Source organism: Anarrhichthys ocellatus, unplaced genomic scaffold (assembly GCF_004355925.1).
Source record: "Anarrhichthys ocellatus isolate YVR2014 unplaced genomic scaffold, GSC_Weel_1.0 scaffold59, whole genome shotgun sequence".
NCBI classification, from domain to species: domain Eukaryota; kingdom Metazoa; phylum Chordata; class Actinopteri; order Perciformes; family Anarhichadidae; genus Anarrhichthys; species Anarrhichthys ocellatus.
In genome coordinates this window covers 2,038,153-2,060,393 of record NW_022280089.1, presented here as the reverse complement: position 1 = coordinate 2,060,393, position 22,241 = coordinate 2,038,153, and the positions used below count along the sequence as shown (strand labels likewise).

Genomic DNA, 22,241 nt, shown 5'->3' with positions numbered 1-22,241 from the left:
TGTGTGTGTGTGTGTGTGTGTGTGTGTGTGTGTGTGTGTGTGTGTGTTAGTGTGTGTGTGTGTTAGTGTGTGTGTGTGTGTGTGTGTGTGTGTGCCCCTGCATTTGGCTTTACTTTCACCAAGTCTGACTTTTGTGAACTGGTTGAGAATCTGTATGTAAAACAAGCCATTTTTCAGAGCAGCAGGCCCGTTAAAAGTCATTCTTTATTCTCTGCTCATCTCAGCACTCTTCATAATCAAATGTATTCAGGGACTGGTTGCTTATGTTTATTTATCTGTTTAAAGTCCATATCAGAGGTAGAACATTGATATTCATCGTGAAGAATTCGTTTTCTTGCAGGCACCAACAAAACTACTATTCAGAGATGTCGATTGGCTTTTAGTTTAGTGTGAGATGAAAATGTAAATAGACTAGCGTTAGCTCGAGAAGCTGTCGTTTTGATTTTCCTCATGCAAGATAAAAGAAAACAGTGATTCAGTCTTTGTGGTTGTTTTTCGCTCCAATTGTTCACTTCCAATGTGCTGAATTCTAGCTTCTTTTTTTCAGTAGCCTTTTTCCTATCAATTTCATCTCCAGTATTTAACTGAGGGCCTGATAAGCAAGCGTTACAAAAATACAGAGAGTCACACGGCATAGTCGTCCCCCTGACTCAGACAAAGAGCAGCAGAGCAGAGCAGAAAAATGTCCCGGTACTTTCTAAAGTCCAAACTTGTGTTCCAATATCTCTGAGCTGCAGAGCAACTCTCTGCCCGGGGCCATTCAGTGTGAGCCCAGCTATTGCAAGCACTCCGGGGTGTTAAAAAGAGTGAATTAAATAAATAAATAAAGATTGTGTGTGTGTGTGTGTGTGTGTGTGTGTGTGTGTGTGTGTGTGTGTGCGTGTGCGTGCGTGCGTGTGCGTGTGTGTGTGTGTGTGAATAAAGATTGATGATTTCAGGCTGCGTCCGGGGCTCTCACACAGCCATGACCCAGCTCCCCCTCACCTTTGATAGATAGATGGCTTTAGGGGCTTGTGGCGGATCAGAAGTGATCTTCGGTATCTTCCACAGACCACACAACCTGACTGCAACGTTTGTCAGCCCAGGCGGGCCAGCTGACACCTCGGTGCATTAAGGCGACCGGAATGAACATGCACACTGAATTTGAATTTGGCCTCGGAGCAATAAAGGTTTTCTAGATTTGCACAGGCCTGGATGCTTGGAAAGATTCATTTGAAGTTGATGGAGTTGGTAGTCATAGTAGATTGGTCCCTTTTTGACCTCTTTGAAGGTGAAGGAAATAACTTAATGCTGTTATACCATATCAATACCATTTTAGATGTTCATGGCAGCGTTAATTCTAGCACCTGCTTAGCTTTAGTGTTACTTTTTTAAGCTTTTTTTCTTTTTTTTTATCGATAGGAAAGCAAATACCTTTAGTTTAGCAATTCCACTTTTGTTCACTGTTTGGGTTTAGCTTGAGACTAGCAGCTAAATCACATAACATCGGATAACATTAGCACAGTAATATTCCTTGAGTGACAATCTCTAGAGGATGCTCCCATCCTCCATGAGAGCCAATAAACATGGAATATAGCCAACTAAAAGGAACCTTCATTCAGTGTGATTCAAGATTCATTTAGAATGTGTTACGTTTTCCTTCCAGGAACTGATAAGTTAGCCAGTTAGCTTAAGGTTATCCAACATAACTGTCAGAAAGTAGCTAAAACAACATCTAAAGAAGATGGTAGTGTTTTACAGGAATTAGATATTTTTACGTGATCTGCCCCAACTGAAGTTTGTTTATTTCATACATTGGAAAACTGTAAAACCAGATGTTGGTGCATCTTGAAGTGTAGGTTATTTGTATGAGTGTGTTATGTCTGTACAACCCACCAAATTAGAAGGGAAAATTAAATAAAAAATTGGTCCAATTTATTTGTATTTGTAATTGATGCATTCGTAAACAGCAGCAAGTGAAATAATCATCAGGGTAGCAGCACATTGTTGAATTATACCAAAGCGCTTCCAGTATTGAGCTACACTACCTTTTCTGACCATCTACATGGCAGCTATCAGACAGCTTGGAAATCTAAACTTCTCCCCTCCATCCAGGGTTGCCAGGTCTGTGTGACAAAAAGCAGCCCAACAGCTAACAACACCAGCCCACAACCATCTGAACGGCCAATCATAACCACCTTGCAGATGATGTCACACATCAGCATGCTTTCCAGATGGAGGGCAGGCAACTGGAAGCAGGTTCAATACTGCAGCAATAATACCTACAGTTTGCTCTGTTTACGGCTGTTCCAACTGATCATATCGGGGGGGAAACAAGGGCTTCTTTCGAGTCCCGAAAATAGTTGTACACAAAGGTGAGAAGATTAAAAAACTCACAAAGAAACGGCAACAGTTTCTAGCTTTCTAGCTACCAGCCACAGAATCCTGTGGCTGGTATGGGGAATGACACCTCATGAGAGGTCACCACACAGGTGAATGCAGTAGGGTCAGACAGGGATTCAGGTGTTCCCCAAGCCAACAGTCTGTTGACACCGCCATCCGCGGTGAACCTCTGGACCTCTGACCTCATCACAGGGGGGCAGCCGTTGGAACCGGACAGTGAGATAAGTGACCTGTCTTTCATACATGCACTTTCACATGATGGGACTGGACTGAAAGAACTGCAACAGGCCGATCCAGATATTGCTACGGTGTTGGATTGGAGGGATTCTCGACCACCTCGGGGGCAGATGAGAGGCAGCTCCAGGTGGCTGCAGAAGTTATGGACTACTGGCCCTCTATGTTCAAAGACATTCGACAGTGGTGCGAGCAGTGCCTCCCATGTCAGACCCGCAGAGCTCCTGTGCCTAAGCACCGGGCACCAATGGACGGGTCCCAAGCGACTCGACCATTCCAGAGAGTGGCAATGGACATTCTTGAATTACCAGTGACTGCTAAGGGCAACAGATATGTGTTAGTAGTAGAAAACTACGTTTTTAAAGTTTTTAGACCTGTATGCTCTTCCTAATCAAACGGCCCAATCAGTAGCACAGTGTCTGTTTGAGGATTACGTGCTGGTACATGGCGTTCCAGAAGTGATTCACAGTGACCAGGGGGTCCAGTGAGGATTTCACCTGCGGTCGGAGGCGGGCCAAGACCAGCCTCTCCAGCACCTTCATCACATTAGATGTGAGGGCAACTGGTCGGTAGTCATTGAGGCCAGATGGTGTCGTCTTCTTAGGTACAGGAACCAGGCAAGACGTCTTCCACAGCACAGGGACTTCCTCCTGCTTCAGGCTCAGGTTGTAGAGATGTTGCAGGACATCAGACAGCTGGATGGCGCAGGTCTTCAGGACCCTGGGGCTGATGCCATCAGGTCCTGCAGTCTTGCCTTGGTGGAGTCTCCCAGCTGTCTTCTCACCTGGCCAGTCGTCACAGAGGGGGGGGGGGGGGGGGACATAGTGTCGGTGGTGACAGAGTCCTTTGAAGTGGAGAGCTCTGAGTCCATGCAGCTCACCAGGGGGGACAGAGGGGGAGGTGTTTGGGAGGTGTGGTGTGTGGAGGAGACAGATGAGGGCTGTGAGCTAAACCTATTGAAGAAAGAGTTTAGCTCGTTGGCCCTCTCCAGGGAGCCCCCTGGTTGTCTACCTCCAACCTTGAAGCCAGTAATCTGCTTCATCCCTGTCCACACCTCCCTCACATTGTTCTGCTGGAGTTTGGCCTCCAGCTTCCTTCTGTAGGTGTCCTTGCACTCCCTGAGCTTCACCTTCAGGTCGCGCTGGACTCTCCTGAGCTCGTCCCTGTCCCCAGACCTGAAAGCTGTTTTCTTCTTGTTAAGAACTTTCAGGTCACTGGTGATCCATGGCTTATTGTTATTGTTGAATTAGACACAGTATATTATCATAAATAAAATATACCTCTCTGAACGTGCAGACCAATTCACTGATGCTTAAATTAACCTATTGCTTCTTTGTCTGTGTACTGTTTTTACATCATATATATTTACTGTGTTTAATGCAATAGCTTATTTCAACTAAAACATCTCATCATGTTGCTTAACTATATTTAAATCGTACACTTTTAATAACTATATGTGGAAATAGGTTATGAATTTGCTGTTAGTATCAGTGTTCACTGTATTTCAACTAATAAGACTTGTTGGTTTAATTCACTACATTTTAATAATATAGGCCTACCCACAATACATAGTTGGGATTGAGAGGTGGGGGGCCGGCAGACTGAGAGCATCGTGTGTAAGTATGTGTGTGTGCAAGTGGGTATTTGATGTGACCCATCATCTTCATGTGTATATGTGCTGATATGGAGTCAGTTTAGAAGGATTGGGATATAAATGTATTATTTCATTTAAAAAGTTGATTTTTATTTATAGATAGTATTCATGTCATTTGCATGCAAAATAGGTCTACTCAATCAGCGGGGGAAAAATCCAACCCGCGGCAACACTTCAAAAGTAGCCCAATACTGCCGACATCTACTGCCGATATCTACTGCACCCTTTTATACAGATTTAATGGGGACATTATAATGTATCATTTCATATAGCACATGCTGTGGGCTGTATGGTGGTAGTACTGCTAATATTAATGATAACTCCATCATTAAGATTGGTCATTTTGTGTAACCTGGTAGATTGTTTGGGGAACAGGATTTGTTTTTTATTCATTTATTTTTTATATTTTTGTTCAAATTCTTGTTCAAAATCCTTTGAGATGAAGGTTTTTAGGATTTAGAAAGGTACTTTCCACCTGCTGTCCTTGGGCAGACAGACACTACTACTTAAAAATACAATGCATGCAAATACAATTTTCAATATAATAATAACATTACTAATAATAGTTATATTGTTACTGTAGGAATCAACTAATTGTCAACAGTTCTTTTTATTGAGTCAGCTCCACACATTCACCTAATTTAGCATGCAGAAGCAGAAACAGAAGTGTGACTCATCCTTCACAATCACTTACATATTTTTCATATCTTTAACTCACATGCTGTACCCTTCCCTTACACAGCTGCTTCTCCTATAGACTAACTGAGATACAAAAGGACTCGTGGCCTGAGAGATTAGTAGCAGCCACGGTTTTCATTTTTCTTTGTATGCTCAAAAATATGTATGCTATTGACGGGTCAAATCTGAACCGTACTGTCACAACAGATTATCTTCGCTGGCAAACCTCTTGAATAGAAGTAAAGCTCCCTTATTGCATCTCAGTAATACATGGAACCCCGAGCTACTATATTTCTATGATTCTTTTTTTCCGCTCACCCCTTTTATGTTTATTTCCTTCAAAGGGGATGATGCATCAAAGGCATTTTAAGAAATTCCATATGCCAAAGGCTGATAATCAGTGACAAAATAACTATCTATATATTCACCTCGCACAGCGGCAGCAGCAACAGAGGCACAGTTTAAGAGTGGAGCTGCAGAGCAGCAGCAGTCGGTCGCTCTTTTTCATTGTCTTCGCGGACATCTTTTAAATGAACGTTCTTTCTCACTGTTTGTCTGAGTAACAAAAGCTTTTGTTCCTTCTCCGTCAACACATTTCACTCCGACTTCCTTTCCCTCTAGACAACACTGATAACACCACCCCCACTCCCACTCTTGCTCTGTTTTATGTGTCCTCTTCTGTCTGCCATTCTGCTTCTATTTCTTTCCCTCCCATTGCTGGGATTCATCACTTTAAATCCTGCCTCACCATATCCCCTTGTACTCGCTCCTTAAATGCCTATATCCCTCAAGCATCTGCTCTCCTGTTCTGCCCCCTCCCTTCAAAGTTGTTCCCCTTGCTCTGCTCACAAATATCTCTCTTTCCATTTTCTACCCCATTTTCTTCGTTGCCCTTGAGTTCGATGTTGGCATTTCAGGGACACAGAAAGGGTACATTATCTTCTGCGGGCCTCTCCCGAGACTTCCTGGCTCTTCTTTGCTTTCTTCTCCCCACCACCTTCTCCTGCTCGGTTTCCCCGATGTCCTGCCATGTCACCTTGATGGCAGTACTATCTCACTAATGACTTGGTCACAAACCCAGCAGTCCCCTTGAAACTGACTGCGACATTATAAAAGGCAGCTCACTTCTAGAGTTCAGGTGGACACTTGAAGAAGTAGTCAAATACCAGTAGTCATGCTATTGTAAATCATGTTGTTCTTTGTGAACACATACCCATGGAAATGAAATATAATGAGGGTGTATATGTGTATTTTCAGAGCCTGGGTAGGGTTGTGTAGTGGGTACTGAAGTGTCCTGAGAACTCTTTGTCTCTGCTGAGACAACATTTTTTCTCTCTCTGGTACACATAAAGAGAAACATCATCTTTTAGCACATTGTGTCGGTTGTTATCAATGGCTTCACTTGCACAGTTCGGTGACTGGCGGTCAAACGAAGAGGCTCAGAAGTGCTCCAGGACCGTCATGCTAATAATTAGTTATCACTTTTTATAATGCAGGATAATTTGGCAAACATGTAACATTTAAATGAGCGATGGTGCAGGTAACTTTATGTGAATGAGATGATGGATTTGGAGGATTGCAACCTCTGATGCTTAGCGAGCCGAGAGCATGGAGGCTGGAGGTGGAGGAGCATTGTGTGTAATGAAAGACAACAATATGATAATGATAGGGGGGGTGTTTAACACAGAGGTCATGATTCACTACAGAGTGGCCTTAGGGAAAAAATATATGTGACATGATGTGGGAATAATAATGGAGAAAGAGGCCAATATATTTACTGGTTTGAAAATACATGTGAGAAGAGTGCTGAGTATACAGCCAATGTATAGTTGTCAATAGTACTCTTGATATACTTTCTTGCAATTAATTTGTTTGAAGATTGACTTCAAATGTAAATGTTTGGTAGTCGACATTAAAGCATCAAATCTTCATCCTAATTCCCTCATGCAATCAAGTTAAGTAACGCTTTCCATATTTGTATGTAACCACAGTTATACATACATAACTCAGTGCTTCAAAGATTACAGTGATTACTGTTTGTTGGCTCATAGGGCAAAACTCTTCAGAATGACACAACCTAAAAATGAGATGGACCACAGGAGGTTTGAACTGTTAAAACAAATAAACACATTGCTATGATATGCATGATGTTTAGCTGAGAGATACAACTGAAATCATAGTGACATGATTAGCTAGCTTATTTCACAAGAGGAAACTGCTCTGAGTCCTACAGCAAGTGCAGAGTTTCTTTCTTCAACAAACGGTCTTTTTTTGTGGAGTTTAATTTGGGCCTTCTGGGAAGTTTCTCACCAAGTCAGTGTTAATTAACCATATCTAATCGTTACTGTTTCTCCTGGCAAAATCTGACCGTTCCAGATATGAGAAGCCTTCTACCTGAATGTTTTTACATTGTTCTTTGCTAATAAAATGGATGAAGAAAATATAGACATATTTTGTATTTGTAAGATGTTTGTCTCAGATCTTAGCTAACATTAGCAAGTTTTTTGATACCCTGAAACCAGATGCACAATGAACGTCTCATCCCACCTGAACATGATTGATTAAGCTGTTTGTCTACTTTTTGCAGCTTTACAAATTCCCAGGGTTTTCTTTTTTGCTGTTTTATTAGTTACTGCAAAGCTAATGTACAATATCTTTCCTCTTTATCAATTCAGTTAGTAGATGACAGTTTAAATAACCACCTTGCCCATTGAACACATGGCCTTCGCTGTCTAATCTAGCTGCTCTGCCTGTTTTCCTCCAAACTTTAAAGGTGAACAGTGATATTCTTTAGTTCGTGCGAGGAGCTGTGCTTCTATTACAATAAACTGGTTTAAAACAAGGCTTTGAACATTAGCAATGATTATTTTAAAGCAACCACTCATAACAGGCACAATGTTACTATTAATACTAGTAGTATTTTTATCAAGCCATCACACACACAATACAATAAGTGTAGCATGTATACAATCTACAATATGACTGAAAAGGTACAAGAGGAGCATAATAATGATATATGCCTATCCTACAATCTTATCAATTTAAGCTACCCTTAAGAAAATAAAATATAAAAAAGAACAAAAATATATGTAATTCACACTTGTAACCCCCAAAATTGCTTTATAAACAATTATTCTAAAGGTTGATTCCCACACCTCCACACAATAAGATATGTAAGAAAGTATAAGTGGGCTTATAATTTAAAACATGTTGACAGGATTGCTATTGACTGACATTTTACCATTAATATAGTGAATGTGTTGTCTCCATGTTAAGTTACAATCAAAATGAACCCCTAAAAAACTCCAAAAAACATTAATTTAGTTTTCATATTTATTAAGAGACAATTCATTAACATCCAACTTATAGCAGGCATGTGGGAAGAAACATGTAGCATTGTTACAGCTATGATTGCCATTTTTTTGTGTGAATGTATTTCTTAGAGAAACATTGATTTCATGTGCCAGTCTGAAGGACAGCTGTTGATGTGAAACCACCTGCCGTAAAAGTGTCGCTCGATGTGTGGACTTGGAGAGTGTGCGTCAGCTGCAGCCTTGTCTTGATTAACTCTCCTCAGAGGATTTTACCGTGTGGCTTTAACTGACACTGCGGTCTCTGATGGCACAATGTAGAATCCTCGTTTGAGGGAAAGCAGAAAAGGAACAGCGTGGAGTGAACATGAGTCCTCCCGGTACTCCTCGTCAGGTGATCAGCGTGCCGGTGAGAACTTCCCTCTATAACAACCTTCCCAGGTGTAATTCAGTAATGTGCCTCAACCCAGCAAAGTGAATCCATGTGCAATGTATTACTGTCACCTGCCTACGTCCTGGGAGGAGGCTTGAAGACCGTTACGTCTTTTGTTCTTTACATTGAGCGCTGTATTAAGTGTCTCTGTCAAGCGTGTGAAATTGATACTAGAAAAAAGTAACGGGGCTGGCATTCGTTCATATTGTCACACAGTGCCGGTGTGCTCCAAGGCGTGAGAGACACAAAAAGGAGCCGAACATGAAAGTTCTGAGAGACAATTGATGATGAGTTGGGCCTGAACAAAGCACTAATCACCAAGTGTTGTACCTTCTTCAGAAATATGTCAGTAAGCTCAAGATGTGGTGTTGAAAGGAACAGCGGAGAAGCGGCAGAGACAGAATTGGGCACACGTCATGACTTTTACTGGTGTAAGTTTTGACACACATGTAGCTGTGTGAATTTTGCTGTCACATTAGATCAGGGTGCTACAAGAATTAACAGGACCTGTCGGCGCTCCTGCTGTTGCCTCTGAACTTAGAGCTTTGATTTCTGTGTTGGAATTAGAACTGAACTGCTCTCTTTGTGTTGTAAATACCAAAATAGATTCTCGTTTTTTTCCAAAACCAGAATGACAATGACTATCCGGAGGCCACTCAAAGACACAGAGTGTGAAAATCGAGGCCACAGCTTCTCACAATCATTTTGAATCTCCATCTCCACTTCCTTCCCCTTTCATAGGAGACCTGGCATCAGAGGATGAGTACCTGGAAATCCCATCTATCTCCAGACAGAGAGCAGGGACGTATGAATGCACAGCCGTCAACGATATTGACACAGACGTCCAGACCGTCGACATCACCGTCAACTGTGAGTCCACTGCTTCGCTAAAGAATTTAAACATTTTGTATTAAATTGAATTAACAATGTTGAAACAATTAGTCAATTTATCAACGAGTCTTTTGGCAGAAAAATAATATACAATCATAAAATCACGTAAATAACTTATGAAGAAAAAAAGTGCTGAATATTTTCAGGTTGAAGTTTCTCAAATATGAGCCTTTGCTGCTTTTCTTTGTCTCATATCATTATTATTATTATCATAATCTGCTGATTTAAATTTTAGAATTTAAGTATTGCAGCTTCAAACAAAATGTCTTATCATTGACTCAATTTATTTATGGTCCTGTGTTGAACCATTTTCTAAATTGTAGTGGACCGAGAGAAGGCTTGCTTCAGTTTGGCATTATCTGCTGCACCGTTTGTGTTCCAATTGGAAGTATTGCTGCCGTAAATCAAATGTACTTTCTGGAGTCATGAAGAAGTATGAGGTTATTAGTATTTGAGCCGCTTTTATTTCAAGTGCTGCTGATTATAACAGTGTGATTTTAAAGGTTTATATCTAATATTATATAGCAGGGCTAAAACTATTACTTGATTAATCAATTAGTTGATAGACAGAAAATGTATTTGCAGCAATGTTGGTAATCAATTTATCATTTGACTCGTACTTTTCAAGCAAAAATGTCAACTACATTAATTACTATTAATCAATGATAATAATGTGCTACTTGATTTGGCTAATTTGATAGAAAACTGAAAATCTCTTTTTCGATAAAAAACAAGACATTTCGAGGACATGACATCCCGAAAGTCCCGATCTAATTGAAACTATTTTCTATAATGTTATTGTTGAAGCCATTAATCATTAAATCAAGAAAATAATCAGTAGATTAATTGAGAGTTACGACATGGCCGCATAGTCACCATTGTTTACCGAGGTACACAAAGCCCAGAACAAAAGGGGAGTATTTGGGATCCACGACTGGACCGAAGTCCACATTTTGCTCAAACAGCTACAATAAAATCTATTAGATCATTTTGCTTCTCTGCTGCAGGAGACACAGGATGGATTGTAACAAATGAAACCCTGAACAGTTAATTCCATCTCACCAGTGTAAGAAATACCGTACATGATTTGAACTCCTACTTCCTGTTCACTCGTGGTCATGCTGTAGATCATCATGGCTTAGAGGAGAGAAGGCCATCAACCCGTTTCCTGATAACCTTGACTCGTCCTGATCTCAGTGCTCTCATGTTGTTGCTCATAGATGCTCCAGCTGTATCGGAGGGCAGAGATATCGGAGTGACTCTGGGCCAGAGAGGAGAGCTGGAGTGTGAGGCTGATGCCGTGCCTGAGGCAGACTTTGAGTGGTTCAAAGATGACAGAAGGTAATTAGTTTTACATTAGAATTTTAGGTGAGGCAAATGGAAGAAGTGTGTATGTGTGTATGTGTGTGTGTGTGTGTGTGTGTGTGTGCATGCGTGTTTGTCAGTTTTCACAGTTATTGATGGTCATTGATCAGCTTTCAGTCATACAGCCATAAAGATTACTGCAAATTGGTCCTAGTCATTAATTAAATTACTATTATTATTGCACTCAGGCCCATTGGTAATTGGGCAAGTGACTTCACATTTCACGTTGCACTCACTGTGTACTTTCTCACATCTAGGATCCTCAATGGCCTCGATGGCATGGAGATTATGAATTCTGGATCTCTGTCGAAGCTGACATTTTTTAATGTGTCCGACGGAGATTACGGGAACTACACTTGTGTCGCACTCAACAAACTTGGGAGCTCTAACACAAGCTTCCTTATGTATGGTGAGTACAGGAATATGGTACATCTATAGTACTACAGAGAGGGAAGTATAACTAAAATGCTGTAGTTTATCTGTTAAGTGTATGTTTTAATAAAAGTAATAATATTAATAGTTCACAACTTTTTTCTGTACGTTACGTCATTTAGCTTCTATCAGTTTAATTCAACCTTTATCCTTTTCTTTTTATCCAAAGCTGTTACATTTACTGTTATATGCACATAAATATTTCCCTATTTATGACTCAAAAAGAAAGTAATGCATTTATGTGCAGGCAGCCACAGATTGTTTGGAGTAAATATACAACGCTGAAAGACGAAAGATAAGATTTCACTTCATTTAGTTCAGACCATTAATGTATTAAGATAACTTGATACTGTTCCATATTAATTCTACTACACCTAAAACGTTGTCAGGCCTCCACCTCTTCGGTCCTGTAGAGCATGAGAGTCCTTCTCTAGCTCAGCCAGCTGACATCCTGCTCTCACTATCCAATGAAGAGATGCACTACTTAAAGGATTCAGTCAGTGACAATAGTGATCTCTCTCACACACCAGGTGCCAAATATCCTGCAAATATAGTGAGGAGCATTAAAGTACAACACATCTCCGTCAGAAAAGGGGCTTCTTTGGGTTAGTGGACTAAGAAGCCCCTCAGTGTGTGTACACTGTATCAGCAAATGTGTCATCACAACTTCATCAACACTGAGTGACTGTCAGCGTTAAAATACTGTAGTGTTTCAGCTTTGAACTTGAATTCAGCCGCTATTTTGGCACTATTACCAGTTTGAACACTCAAGTATGCCACTGTGCAGCCACAATGTTAAAAGTCTATTCAGCAGCATACGTTTCATGCTTTTCACAAGTGCTGTCAATGATTTGTTGCTGCTCTGTTTCCAATATGTTGCTCTGTTCCATTTCTTTCCCTGGTGTAGTCGTAATTGAACCCACTAGCTCAACGCTATTGCAAGGTTAGTATTCTGCACCAGCATGTGCTTCAACTGTTGTGGATGGAAAGTATTAACTGCATGCTGGCACATGACCAACCGCCATTTTCCCAAACTGGAAGTCAGGCTGCACTGTCACTGGTATACGCAGTGTCTGACATGAAGAGACAAATCCATTCTGGGCTCTTTGATCATTGAGCTGTTTGTCATTGCTCTTTGTAAAGCAAACCACCATACGAATGTCACATGAACTTTTGTGAAATTGGCCATCACAACCCATTTTGCTAACCATGTTTCATCTTCTCCTTTGCAACCCTAACCGCCTCACTGTGTGACACGGCTTCATTTTCATTTTTGCATGCTCTTCTTTCCAATGTAAGTATTCCTCATTTTTCATTATCATCGTTTGTGCTTGTGAGAGTGCTTTTGCCTTCAGTTATTGCTTTTCAACTGTACGTCCAACACAGAAAATTGTGAAAAACAAACACAGAAAGTTGTAGAACCTTACTGCGAGCTAAACGTTCCTTATATCTGCCGAACAGTGATAGCAGATTGAAGCTATCTGGTGTAGATGAGCCCTGTGTGTTTTTAGAACAAGCATGTGGAGCCGTGGCGATAAACACCTCGCCCATCATGTCATTTAATGTGTCCTTGTGACTGGTGGTTGCAGCATCTTGTCAGCAGAACCACTCCATTAACACAACATAATTGTATTAATGGCTTTGATTTTGACTACGAGTGAACGTCATTATTGTAATTAGCCATATGCAGGATTACGGATAATCCACTGTGGCAGGGTAATTGGATAGATGCCCCAAAGGAAACTGTGGTGAACTCATGGAAATCCAAGGGAAATGAGTAGTCATTGTGTTCCAAGCTTCAAAGAAAAAAGTTCAAATGTGTCCTCAATCCTCATACAATGCATCTTTTTGGATGGAACTTGCCTCATCCCTGAAAACAGCATGATGAAACTATTATGTGTTATAGTTTTTATCATTGTGAAATTGTCTTTTTTTTTAGCTGTGCAAACACTGTAATACTAGAATAATACATAAACATTTTATTATAAATTACTCAAAAGATTACCTTTTTAATAAATCGAAGGCCAATAAAATAAATAATCTATAATCCCCATTATATATTGTTTCTGTTGTAGCCTGATGAATAAGAATCAGATGGACCACTTTTATTAGAAATGAGGAACCAAAAATGATCTATTGGTCTTTATAGTTTCATTTATCGTTCTAAAGTGATTCTCAGTTGGTCGGAATGGAAACCTGCTGAAAAATACACTTACAAGTGCTGTTCTTCACATAGTTTACACTATATATTCTATATTTCATATATTTTACTGTAGTCAGATTTAATGCTAATCTCAACCAACTCATTAATATTGATTCATATTAATTCTGCTGCCAGTTACAACTGACCAAAGCAAAGCTGGAAGTGAAAGCATCATTTTAACTAAATCCTGTGTGTTATTACAAGCAGTTCTCAGAACTAAGAATGCCCTTTTAGATAGAATGACCTTCTTTAAGCAATAGATGCTGAGCAATGGTCAGTGTTAATCCTTCGTGCTGCACTGGATGCTGCAGACCATGCCATTCTCATCATCCCACTCAGAAGTGAGTGCTAGCAGCAGCACTAAATAGCTCACCTTCTGCCTCACTAATGGAAGCTTTACTGTATCATTGTCATTTTAAATGTTCATGTATGCTTCCGGAAAATGACTGATTCCTTTCTCTGGTCTCCTGCTTCCTTCCCCCTTTATCATCCAAATAATTATGAATCCATATTCAGCCATTTCTGTTGAAGAAAACAAGTATTCACGACATAATACTTCTTGATTATATACTGAAGGTATTACACATGTCTGTACTTTAGCAAGAGAGAACCGACCAATACAATACGGTTGATATGCATACCATTTCTATTTAGGAAATAAATAGAGATTCTAGGAATGTTGTCTGCATATGAGAATCATTGCAAGCTGATAATGACATCAATAATATATGTTGGGGACAGAGATAGAACCTTGAGGTTCTCCATGCCACTGATGTAGTGTCTCTTTCTCTTAGGAGTGCTGCAGGAATGAATCCTCAAACAGGGACATAAATAAGCAGCTTTGTGCTTCTGGTTCCCTCCTCTCAAATTCAATGTGTTTCATTCCTCAGTGGCGGAGATAGCCATCGGTGGAGGCATTATGTTTTCTAGTTGTCGGTCAGTCCATTCGTCCATACATCCGTCTGGTTCATTTTTGTGAACCAGGAACGACTTTCTTCAAATTTGACACAAATGAACGATGAACTGATTAGAATGTGATGGTCAAAGGTCAAAGTTCACTATGACCTCTCAAAACACATTGATGGCCATGACTCTAGATATGCTTGATAAGACCATTTCACATAAAGGTTTATTAAAATAGATAAATAAAAGTATAAAGTGAGGACATTTTGTGCCTGCAGTGAGTGTCATTTACAACATTCATTAACATCAACACAGGCAGTGTTGTGATAGTACAAGTGAGATGCTGCAGATACATTCAGTTTAAACATTGTGCAACTTGCAGGTATATTCATAAAAAATGTTTCCTATATATTACTGTAAAAAATATGAAGTAAAAATTCAGATCTCATTATGTTTCTCTATAAATGTATTTGCTGTGGCAAATTGTATGTGAATCCCAATCCACAGAGGTACTTCAAGTCCTTAGAGTCTCTCAAAGTCTCAGAAACATAATCTCCACGTTAATGTCATGTGACTAATAAAACCTTGTAATCCATACCTCCCATTCCCCAGTAAACAATACACAGAAATGACTGTGATAACTATAATCACTAATTATGTACGCTGGTTTGCATGTAGAAACTACAGATACACTTTAATAATACGGTGTTTTCACAAACAGAACTACAGATGTGCGCTGCTAAAGTCACAGTATTCCCCTTTAGACTCCTGCTGGAAGATAGGAAGTTCATTTAATAACTTACCTCCAGTAGTGATCACACAAAGAGGAAAAAACAACTTCAATGGTGAAACTTACCCAAGTGTTTTGCTTTTCTTTTCCTGTCAGGACCGAGAGCAGTTCAGGATGGTAGCGGCGGCGCGATGGGAGTGCACTCACACACCTGTCTCCTCTTCTTAGTGTTTCTGCTGTTCCTGCTCAGAATTTGAAGAGGAATGGATTTGAACACAAGTATTTTGTGTCTGTGTGTGTGTGTGTGTGTGTGTGCGCGCGCGAGTGTGTGTGTTTTGTTTTTTCAACCGGAACCATAAACTGGTGCACAGTGAGTGCATGAAGTATCCTGCTACATAATGATGTTGACCCACTAAATAAGTACTTAAAAGGTTTCTGTTGTTTTTTTTGTTTTGTTTTTAGATTTCAATGATGTAACAAATGCTTCACAGAAATTGAATTATGTTGGAAATGTTCTCTCTAAATTATATTAGTCTGGATTATCTCTTTTTTACTCATAGTATGTCTGAGAGAAAAAAAGATTTTTTAATTGTGGTGTCTCTTATTCAAATTGATTTGTCTTCATTTTTGAACCGCATTGCATATTCATCTCAACTCCAGGAAAAGGCAAATGTACAATAGGTATGAGAGGTGAATGTTAAACACCTGAAAGTCAAAGCGAGACAGTGAAGCAGGAGGATGTAGGTTTCCCTGAGGCTGAAAGCCTGCTATTGTCATATTTGAATGTGTAATGATTATCATTCCGTCTGGTTGTTGAAACAGAATCATTTTTGATGTGTTATGCTAATCTTTTAATTCTATTTTTTTCAGTTATATTTAGTTTTAAATATTTTTGAGAAGGGAAAATATGAAGTTGTAATTATTTAGGACAAATATCTTAGTTTTATGTATTTTTTTTTCTGAACACAAAAATGGTGTCAAGAATACTTACGTTATAATTATGTAGTTAAAAATGGAGGGAGAGTCGGCTCCACTTGTGTGGAGTCGACGTCTGACTTAAGTAATGCAAATGTATTAATGCTGTTGCTACTTGTTTGAACATCATGCCGTTTCTACACAACACAGTTATTTGAGGAAATGTTTCTGTTCATGTTGCAAAGCAGCACTGGAGGCTCAGAGGCCACTCAGTCACATCATGTTAATAGAAATAAACACCCTTTGCATGTGTTTAGACACCAATAACCCAAAGACTAGCAGCTCACACAGCACCACGCTTCATTGGATTTCTGTTTCTAGTCCTAACACATGGACACCGTTTCCATACACAAAGAGGGTAAACATGTTTTAATATGGGTTTAACATTGAGTCATTGGGAAATCTAAAATAACACACCTTTGAACCAAAATGTACAGTATGTGGTTTATGACTGTGAGATGCTCATTCTGAACATGACATTCCAGCTCTTATTGAAAAGAAAAGAATTGCAGGCTTACTGTACAGAATGCGAGCCGATTGCAATAACCGACAGTGATCGGAGGTCCGAGTAAAAATACTACACCTGCTCTAATCGCTTCATATGCGGCTGGCGTTGTCAGAGAGGAGAGGATATGTTAGAAAACAAAGAAATCATACCTGTGTTTTATCATGGAGGATCAGTACACACAGAGGATCTGCAGCGAACAGGACGAACCTCCGTTATTTAGTTGTGAGCGTGAGGATTTTATGCAACAATCAGAAACCTCTCACAACACACCGGCAAGAATTAAAAGCCGGTGATTTGTCTTTTTCAAGTCTCTTGTGTTGGCAAACAATTTACACCAACTGCCACACTCAGGTTCACCCCGGCAGCGAAGAAGAGTTGAGTGACAGTAACAAAAACGTAGGATTTTGTTGTAAAGGCTACTGGTTTTTTTTTTACAATGTGGAAGGTTTTTTTTTAGACATCATGCCCGTTTGTGTTTGTGAACGTACAAACACAAACGTCTACCGGCTGCACTGCACAGCATCGGACTGTGTGCAGCACTAGAGGATTTGCAGGATTCCATTAACACAACATCAAACAGGAACAGCGAATTACATCAAATTAGTGTGTGTCTGTTTAGTGGCGGGACAATGATGCGCTTCTTATTATCCCTCGGCTCCGATTGAGTGTTTTCACATGTGGTTATTTTTAAATGAACACGCGGCAGAACCAATGATCTCTGCTCTGTTCACACTCACCTTTTCCTCCCTCTTTCCCTGGCTTGCCTCAGCTCTGGTGGGCTTGTAGTCTTTCATCCACATGCACACACTTCAATTTGTCTTTTTAACTCATTTAGCCTCATCGTGGGTCTTGGGGACAACAAGGTTTGTGCTTCTCAATGTCAAAATGAGCCAAATCAAAACGGCATGAAACAGATTGGAGCATTATTGAAATTGATCAGAGTAATCATCAGTTGAATCTGACGGGCTAATCACGCTTTGTTTTCACACACAAGACAATGAGATGGAGAGGGAGGGAGACTATTATTCATCACCAGCACAGTGATGTTTGGAAATGACATGGTAATTATTCCTCCCGGCTGGAAGGATGGCACCACTGATCCCACGTCTGTATTGCCACAAGATTAACCATATTTAAGATGAACTGAAGTCAGATCACCTCCCCACATTGGGGTCCCTTCAGAGGAGTTTGCATGAAGTGGTTGCTGTCAATATGCACAAGCAATCACAGTCTCGCTGCTTTGAGTTCCCTTGAATGGTTGGAAAGGGAGCCAAATGTCCTGAACACCTCGCTTAATAGTCCGCCTGGAAATATCACTTAACAAACACACACACCTCATTTCTTCTCTCTCTCACACACACACACACATTTTACTGAAGTAAGACAGTTTCTTGTTTATTTCTTTTGTAGGACAGCCAAGCACACGTAAAAACTGCTCATTGATTTTTATCTTTTTACTACCTCTGAGCAGTTGCTCAGCAAGTTGCCCAATTATTTAACTACGCCGCGATCACCACTTAAAAGTACTATTTATTTACATGTGTTCACGGGTGTGTATTTGAGTGGGCTGTAATGTTCACACCCTCGCTAACACCACACCGCTGTACTGTCAGTATAGTTTCTCCAGGAGCATCACAGCACTCCACAGGTTTATGAAAGGACAATGCAGACAACTGCATTCCATTGCTTTGTCCTTAATATCTGTCATATTGTTTTTTGATGACATATCAAATACAGTATAATTTCTCGAGCCAAGCACACTGAGGACAAACCCATGTGAGCGCGTACCTTTAGAGCAGATTAGTATAAACCAGCAGGGCTGCTGTCAAAATATATCTCTAGATGAAATGAGAATGAATGGGTTTTTCCTCACATGTAACCAGCGGTAAGGAGGTTGCTGTTTAACTGACTTCATTTAATAATCAACCTAATAATAGCAATGCCATATGGTTATTATGGCAGCGATTGAGAGTACTGAGAATCACAGACTACCAACCAAAAGTCAGCATGTTAATATTCTGACTTAAGATAATCATTAAGAGGAACCCCGGCAGTTCTCAATGTCAAACAAGCATATTGTTTTTGAGCTCTGATGAGATATGCGGTCACAATGAAGCACTGAGCCCAAGAAGCCACATCGAGCCAAAGAGCAGTCTGGTCTCTGATCTGAGGATGAGGTATTCTGCCTTTTCAGAGGAGATGGAAAACAGTCGGCAAACCTGTCAGATCACGGCTGGAAATCCCGCTAGATCCTATTCCTAAGGTTTTGGCCTTGGCCACATGCAGCTAACAGAAAAGTACCATCTTCATTTCCTTGATCTCAAATCCCTGCTGTTCTAAACGTGTAACAACAGAAGGCGTGTGGAGAAAACCTTTGCGGGCTGCTTCTTTACAGGCTTCACTTGGATTCTCTTCTGACCTGAGGCCTTTCGCATTACTTTGCACCAGTGTGCTCTCTGCATTATGGGCACTGGCAGCCTCAAGGTTAGACGAGCTGGCTTGCAGAGCAGTTAAACAAACACAATCACATTTCAGTTAGTGAGACAGTGGGAAGTTTTGTGTTGCGTAACACAGCTATTTGCCATGTTATGGCTCATATAGTTGAGAAAACTCTAATAAGCTCCCTGTTAGCTGGACTCGTCCTCCATTCTATAAGTCTCACAAAGTGTGATGATTTTAATTGTTAGAATAATATAAAGTTAAAACTGACATTGTTTCTCCCTGTGCTGTATGCTTCCCACAGCTACATATGACATGCATCACTGTCAGGCAAACTGAGCACAGAAAGTGTTGATGTACCTGTTTCTATGAGAAATGAGCAACTTAATAAAATAATTTACCGTCTCTCTCTTTGTCAGCAGGCGTACTGCAGTTTCTTTCTGACTGGCATTAAAACAAGTCTGTGCTTTCTTATTAGAGCAAACGCTCCAAACTCCCACCAAGCATGACTTTTTTGAAAAAGATATACACACTGCAAGCCCCGTTCAAGCCAAACTTATAATGATAAGACCAAGCAAAGGAAGAGGATCTCGGACATATTTCTGATCCAACCCCAAAGTTCAGCTAGGAAACTGCACTAAGAAGGCCTGAATAAACTTAACTTCTCCTGTTCTGACTCCAGTCAGCCAATTCTGAATCACAGGCCATGAAGGCTTATATTTTGGTAGTAGCGCTGCATACGTATGGTGATATGACCAATTCCATTGTCTGTTTAAAGACTGCAGGATTGCAGGACTCATTCTCTCTCTCCCATGCTCCAACCTGGCCCATGTTGGCTTGGGCACAGCTATGGCTGGAGAGTTTTTCTTCATCTCCATATGTGCAAGGCAAGAGAGCAGTCTCTGAAGAATATTTGATACCAGTTAAGAAAAGTGACTTGTATTGCACCTATCAGATAGTACTATTCATTTTAGGTGTTTTGTGACATTTGTGTGTTTTGCATTGGAGTCTGGAAGAAATCATTTTTGGATGTGAACTTTGGTTAGACATGAGCAATCCAACCTTTGCTTCAGCTGCCAGGGGGATTATCATAGCAGACCCATGAAGTAGTCTCATGATCTGTTGGGGTTTATTTTGAATGATTCACAAACAGAAGATTCTGCCCTTTGCCTGGTTACAAGTTCACAGGGCTCCCTTCAGATTGGATTGTTTCCAAGTGGAGGGGGACCTCATGCTATTTGACTCCCTGCATTGTAAAGGATTGTTGGTTCATATGTATTTTCTTGATGAAAAGTGTGTGCTCATATTTAAGACTGACAATAATAAAATGTTGTATCTTAAAATTGTGTGTTGTGCATATATTCTTGGAGTTGTTTTCAGCTTGTATTGCCCACAGTGGCATCTATCCAGGAACAAGACAAACCTATTGATTTTTTGATCCCTAAGAAGTCCTGACCTAGGACTGAGCTCATTATGGTCTGTCTGCTACATTACCAAAAACTGTTAACTGCAGTTTTCCAAATGACACCAGTGTGTCTTTAAACCTGAACACAGTGTATTTTTTAAGGGTTCTGGTACATTAATTATGTACACCCGCAGCAGGAGGTCTGCCATAACTCTGTGATGGTGTCTCTCTTTCTCTACTGTAGCTGCACGCAGAAGCTATTTCCTATTCTCATTCTTCCGCTCTATAGATGATACATGCAACAAGAATCTGGAGGTTTCCACTGTTAATTGTCGATGGTAGTGGTGCTTGTGAATAATAATATAAAGCATGTCTATGATATGTAGAGTATTTCAGGTTTTGGGCTTTTTATTGCATTTTTGTTAAGCAGTGACAGAAAAATGTCTTTGCAGTTGGTAGCACACTGTTGTACTTCAGACTCGACAAATATTTAATTCATGCAAACATCTGCTCTCTGCAGCTGAGAGTTGCTCCATACACCAGAGACTGAATATAGTGTTAGAAAGATAAAATAATGCCTTATGTTAAAGGCCAGTGTCTCTCAAATCAAAGCTAACACAGAAATGCATAATGTCAGGCCATTCCAAGATGATTATCTGCATTTCTGTGGCAGTATTGCTCTGTACTACTACCAATACTACTCAACATGTTTTGACTTTTTGTCACTAAAGAACAATAAAAATGAGCATTCAAGGGACACAGCTGAGCACAAAACACTGAAACCAACACCATCTGGTAAGAATTGCAGCAAAGAAAGGGTGTGTTCACACCAAGCATGTTTGGATCTAGAATATTTGGATGCTGCAAACTCAGTACTTGTTCGAACCAGAAAAAGGCACAGCGAAATCCAGTCCACCCTGTAAACAAAAGTGGAGCTTCAAGCTTGGTGACCTATTGGCTTTTGAAGAGGCTTCCGTTGATTGGTGCTAGTTTTGTTCAGAGTCAGGCTATATTTAATGGGATGGTGCAAAAAAGCTTCCCCCACATTGTACTCTCAGGTTCTCTGTTGCATTACAGCACAGTCAGTGTTTTGTAACTAGTTAACAGCTCAACACAACTGAACTTTGTGAAAGTACTAAATGTTCTTAGTTTCCGTAAGCAAATCCACTGATTGGGGCAATTGCATTGGAATCCATTGTTGGCATTCCAGAATCTGATAGGACAGAGCCTTGACTTGAGCCTGATTTACAGGTGGCAGTTAAAGTAAACAGAAAATATAAAAATGTCCGAATCACGTTGGTGATGTACAGTGTAACGTTTCCTTCCCATAACAGCAGTGGTGCAGATATTTTCAACACGGGTGTGATGAACAAACATTTAGAAAATCAGTTTTAAGTGAATTTAAAAGAAAAACGTTCTGCGTGTTGATAATACTAACGTATCATGCTTTGGTGGGGACAAAACGGAAACAGGACAGTGATGTCTGCTGTGGGATGCTTTCACTTCAAGTGTTGTTGCTTTTTTTGTAATCGGTGATCAGCCCTAAGTCTTAAAGCACAGCATTTGAAGAAAGATATTTGGACCTGCTTTTGGAACTAGGGGACACGTCAGTCAGCAATGTGATAATTTATCCAGAGGGAAACATGAATGTGTACCAAATTTCATGTTGATCCATTTAAATAAAGCTTTAGCATGAGT

At 40.3% G+C, this 22,241-nt stretch overlaps 1 protein-coding gene across 2 annotated transcripts in view; it reads left to right on the top strand.

Moving 5' to 3' along the window:
• The window catches only part of ntm (neurotrimin), a 135,972-nt gene extending 115,491 nt beyond the window's left edge, over positions 1-20,481 (top strand). The window contains exons 4-8 of one of the 2 annotated variants that reach the window (XM_031871616.1): positions 9,434-9,562; positions 10,804-10,924; positions 11,206-11,357; positions 12,288-12,323; positions 15,373-20,481. In XM_031871616.1, coding sequence (XP_031727476.1) covers positions 9,434-9,562; positions 10,804-10,924; positions 11,206-11,357; positions 12,288-12,323; positions 15,373-15,473 — 539 coding nt within the window. In that variant the 3' untranslated portion in view covers positions 15,474-20,481. The remainder of the gene's footprint in view (positions 1-9,433; positions 9,563-10,803; positions 10,925-11,205; positions 11,358-12,287; positions 12,324-15,372) is intronic. The other variant, XM_031871617.1, reaches the window with a different exon arrangement.
• Positions 20,482-22,241: the final 1,760 nt, after the last annotated feature.